The sequence below is a fragment of the Alligator sinensis genome, unplaced genomic scaffold, assembly GCF_000455745.1.
Source record: "Alligator sinensis unplaced genomic scaffold, ASM45574v1 scaffold187_1, whole genome shotgun sequence".
Classification (NCBI taxonomy): Eukaryota; Metazoa; Chordata; order Crocodylia; family Alligatoridae; genus Alligator; species Alligator sinensis.
The window spans coordinates 4917596-4921819 of record NW_005841861.1 but is presented as its reverse complement, the minus strand read 5'-3'; the positions used below and the strand labels follow the sequence as shown (position 1 = coordinate 4921819).

The 4224-nt window shown below is 46.6% G+C and overlaps 1 protein-coding gene across 1 annotated transcript in view; it reads right to left on the bottom strand.

Moving 5' to 3' along the window:
• The window catches only part of MOGAT1 (monoacylglycerol O-acyltransferase 1), a gene marked incomplete at its 5' end in the record, with an annotated part of 19143 nt that overhangs the window by 13705 nt on the left and 1214 nt on the right, over window positions 1–4224 (bottom strand). Inside the window, one exon of the mRNA XM_006016540.2 lies at window positions 2253–2457. Coding sequence (XP_006016602.1) covers window positions 2253–2457 — 205 coding nt within the window. The remainder of the gene's footprint in view (window positions 1–2252; window positions 2458–4224) is intronic.

The window sequence follows — 4224 nt, the reverse complement described above, 5'->3', positions numbered from 1 at the left end:
TGCTGTTGTTGCACATCCTTTCATGTCTAATATGTATTTACTTGCTTTGCAGTACAATATAAGAATGTTAACTATGGGTCAGGACCCCATGGTGCCAGATGCTGTACAAACACTGACCAAAAAAGGTAAGCTGTCTGGGGAATGGGCTCATAAAGTATAATATAATTGCATAGAGCTTGTGGGGGGAAGAAAGGGGGAAGCCTTTTACCCAGAGGTAAGCAAGCAGTGTCTTCAGTAGAAAGATGTTTGTACCAAGTTGCTTAGTTTGCTCTTGAAATGCCAGTGTTTAAGTAATAGTGTACTCCATTCCACTCATCCAACCCTTATTATTCCCATTCAACTGGTAAAGGATTGGAGCCAGCTCATAGAAAGATAGCACATGAGTAGGCATGGGGACTACAGGTAACTTTCAGAGAGGAATTATGGTCAAATGGTTAGAATCCTAGTACAGGACTTGGGTTCAAATACTTGGACTATTACAGACTTTCCATGTGACCTTGGGAACATCACTAAGGACCGGCATCTTCAAACCCCCCCCCCCCCCAAAACAGGGTGGGGGGGATTTAAATGGAATTTGGATACTTAAATGCAACATGAGAAACCCCTACTGGCTGGTATCTAAACGTAAAAGCACCTGAACTATACAGGTGCCTTATTTTTTTTTCACCTTAAAGTTTCCAAGGTGCCCAAAATGCCACTTCTGTGAATGGCCAGAAAGGCCCTGGTCTTAACAGGGCTGAGCATCCCAACACCTAGCTCACACCTAAGCCCAATCAGGATATAGAAATACAAACCCTAGAATAGCTCTGCCAAGAGGTTGAAACCAGAAGGCACTCTCAGAACACATCTAGCACAAAAAATTAAGTACAGAGGGTGGTGCGGGGGTGGGGGGAGTTCAGGGGGCATTGTTTTCGTTTAAAATCCAGCTGAAAGATAGCAACCTTCTTTTATACAACAGGTATAGAGTTAAACAAAAAAAAAAAAAATCACCAGGAAGTGGCAGAGCTGGGAATTCTACCAGAGGCAATTCAAACCCTGATCTCCCATCTTTAAATGGAAAGTAGTCCAACTATTGAGCTATAAGCTATACCAGGGATGAGCAAAATATAGCCCTAGGGGCCATACCCAGCCCGCCTACTGATCTTATCTGGCCTGCTGGCTGCTGTCAGGAGCCTGAGGAAGTAGGGCTGAGCCCTGCACCACAGCCATAAAATGCTCATCAAAACTCATTCAATAGCCCTCCAGCCCAAATAATTGCCAACCCCTGGACTATACTGACTGGAGGGGCATACTAACCACCTCTCTAGTGGAAGCCATTTCACTGTGGAAAAAAAGAATTCGAGATTTATTGAACCATAAACAGCATGACTCTAGAGGCTAGTAGTTTCATCTGGGAGATGAATCTGGTCTTTGCTATAGTAAATATGTTTAAGTCCTTATTAAGTAGTTTCCACTGGTACAATTATGGCCAGACCAAACTGTCACCTAAGTGACAATCCCAAAGTTACACGGAGTCAGTGGCACAGTCAGGAACAGAACTCTCATTTCCTTACTCTCTTGTTGGATCTGGCCCTTAGTCTCCATGCACATCAGTTTCCCATCTATGAACAGGGTTAAGAAGCAGGAGCATTGAGGGGGAATAAATATTACAGCTGGTCAGGAAGATTCAGGCAAAACTTGTTGGTTTGTTGTTGTTTTTTTTTTGGGGGGGGGGGGGGAGGAAGGGAGAAAAAAACCAAACAAAAACAAAAAAACCACACATGCTTATAAGTGTTTCACAGACTGACGCTCCTGCAAAAAGGGAATCTCTTGCACAGGGGTGGTATTTCCTGCTGTCTTGTCTACTCAGCTACTCTAAGGACCCTGTCAAACCAGCTGCTGAAGAAGCTGGGCTTCCAAGTCTGTGGTCAGACTGTCCTGGCATTTTGTAATGCACGAGCAGACTTAGGACTCTCATACCTTGATGCACTGGAATAATGCAGGAATGTACCATGATAGGTCATTCCGAGAGTCCCTATATTGGAGTTCCCTAGGAGAGGTTAACTAATCCTTCCAAGTGGCTTCAGAGCCAGAGTTCACTATAAGAGATTTGTTTTCAGGCCAGCTCTGATCCTATTGCAGCTTGACATCAGAATTCAGCTTCATGAGTTACAGGATGAGAGCCCGTACCTTACATCACTATGCATTATACTCACTGGATACAGCTTCTGCTTAAAATGAGTTGTATGTGAAACCATATATTATTTACCTACCAGCAGACATTATGTATTCTCTGAAGAAGGGACATCTGAACCAGAAGGGCAAGATGTGAAGATATGGAGTAAGGCCAGGGAATAACTCCTTAAAACCTGAATATTCTGTACAAAAGTTTCCAAAGGCTCCAGCAACAAGGACACCATGGGGGTGAAATCCAAACAGATAGTTATGGCTTGGATCCAAATCTGATGTTTTGATAAGCTGGAAAGCAAACAAATGGAGAAAGTTGTTTTGAGCTCAAATCACAACAGTCCATCAGCATGGGAAGAGTTCTAAGAGGACATAAGCTGCACATAGAGCACTGATAGCGCATTTCCCTGTCTTTACTGAACACATTTTTAGAGATCAGTTCAGTTTCACATCAGTTGTGCCACAGTCTCTTACAATATCTTAGCTTCTACCTTGTGACCATAAAGGTTCAACTCAGAAGCACTAGGCACAACTATTTATCCCATCACTAACCCTCACATTTCTATCATCTAAATTTGTTTTATAGGAGGAAGTCACAGTCAATACTGGTTTAACTGGAATGGAGTTATACCAAGGCTGAATCTAGCCTCAAAGGGCACGTCCACACATGCAAGCACATGCGCTTGCAGCAGCTCAAATAGAAGTGGTACAAATTTGAGCCGGGGCTTTTTGCCTCAGCATGTGTGTTTGGACATGCACTTTGTTGTAGAGCAAACTGTGCCACTTGGGGCAAAATAACCCTGCCTGGCTCCTCCCAAATCTGCAGCCAGGGGGAGCTAGAGCCCAGGGCCAGCACCTGTGCTGTCCCCAGCAGTACAAAAAGCTGCCCTGGCAAGTAGCTCAGGGCTAATAGCTCTCAGGAGCTTCCGGGGCCCAGCCAATTGGCATCTGGGGACACTAGCCCCTTGCACCAGCTGGACTGCTGAAGCAGCCCTGAGAGTTCCTTGCACCCTTTACCCACTACAGCAGTCTGGCAGTGGGGGCTGCTGCCTGGTTGTGACCTGCTGCACTGCCACACCCAGGTCGTGCATCTGCCCCGCGGACCCGGCTGCCAGTGGGCTGTAGCTGCAGGGTTGACCTCTGTGCAGCACTACTGCCATGTGTGCCCCCTGCCTGGCCATCTGGACAGCTACCACCTGAAAGATGCTCTGGGTGTGGTGGCCTGCTTTGAACCGTCAAAGCATGTCCTCCTGGCCCCAGCTGGCCAGGAGGTCAGCCACAGCCAACTGGGTCCAAGGTGCCAGCTCTGAGCAGGCAGGGTCCTAGCAGGAATTCTGGTGTTCCCTATTGGAAAACTGAAAAAATCCTCGATAAAAAAAATCCGAAAGTCACCCTCTAAAATACCCCAAAATCCATGTTACTCCACAAGTAAAACAAAAGACCATGAGAGAGAGAGAGAGAGATCAGTTGGACAAAGTTTTATTGATATATCTACAGGGTTAAAGCATGTCTCTTATCATAATAATGTGAACCCTAAACACATATTTTGCTGCCCTCCCACAGGGGCGATGGCCCCCACACAAAGAGGTGATACTTCCCCTCTATCGGGCGCTGGTCAGACCGCAGTTGGAGTACTGTGTGCAATTTTGGGCACCGCACTTCAAGAGGGATGTGGATAACCTGGAGAGGGTCCAGAGAAGGGCCATTCGTATGGTTAGGGGCTTGCAGACCAAGCCCTACGAGGAGAGCCTAGAGAACCTGGACCTTTTCAGCCTCCGCAAGAGAAGGTTGAGAGGCGACCTTGTGGCTGCCTATAAATTCATCACGGGGGCACAGAAGGGAATTGGAGAGGTTTTATTCACCAAGGCGCCCCCAGGGGTTACAAGAAATATTGGCCACAGGCTAGCAGAGAGCAGATTTAGACTAGACATTAGGAAGAACTTCTTCACAGTTAGAGTAGCCAAGGTCTGGAACAGGCTCCTAAGGGAGGTGGTGCTCTCCCCTACCCTGGGGGTCTTCAAGAGGAGGTTGGATATGCATCTAGCTGGGGTCATCTGA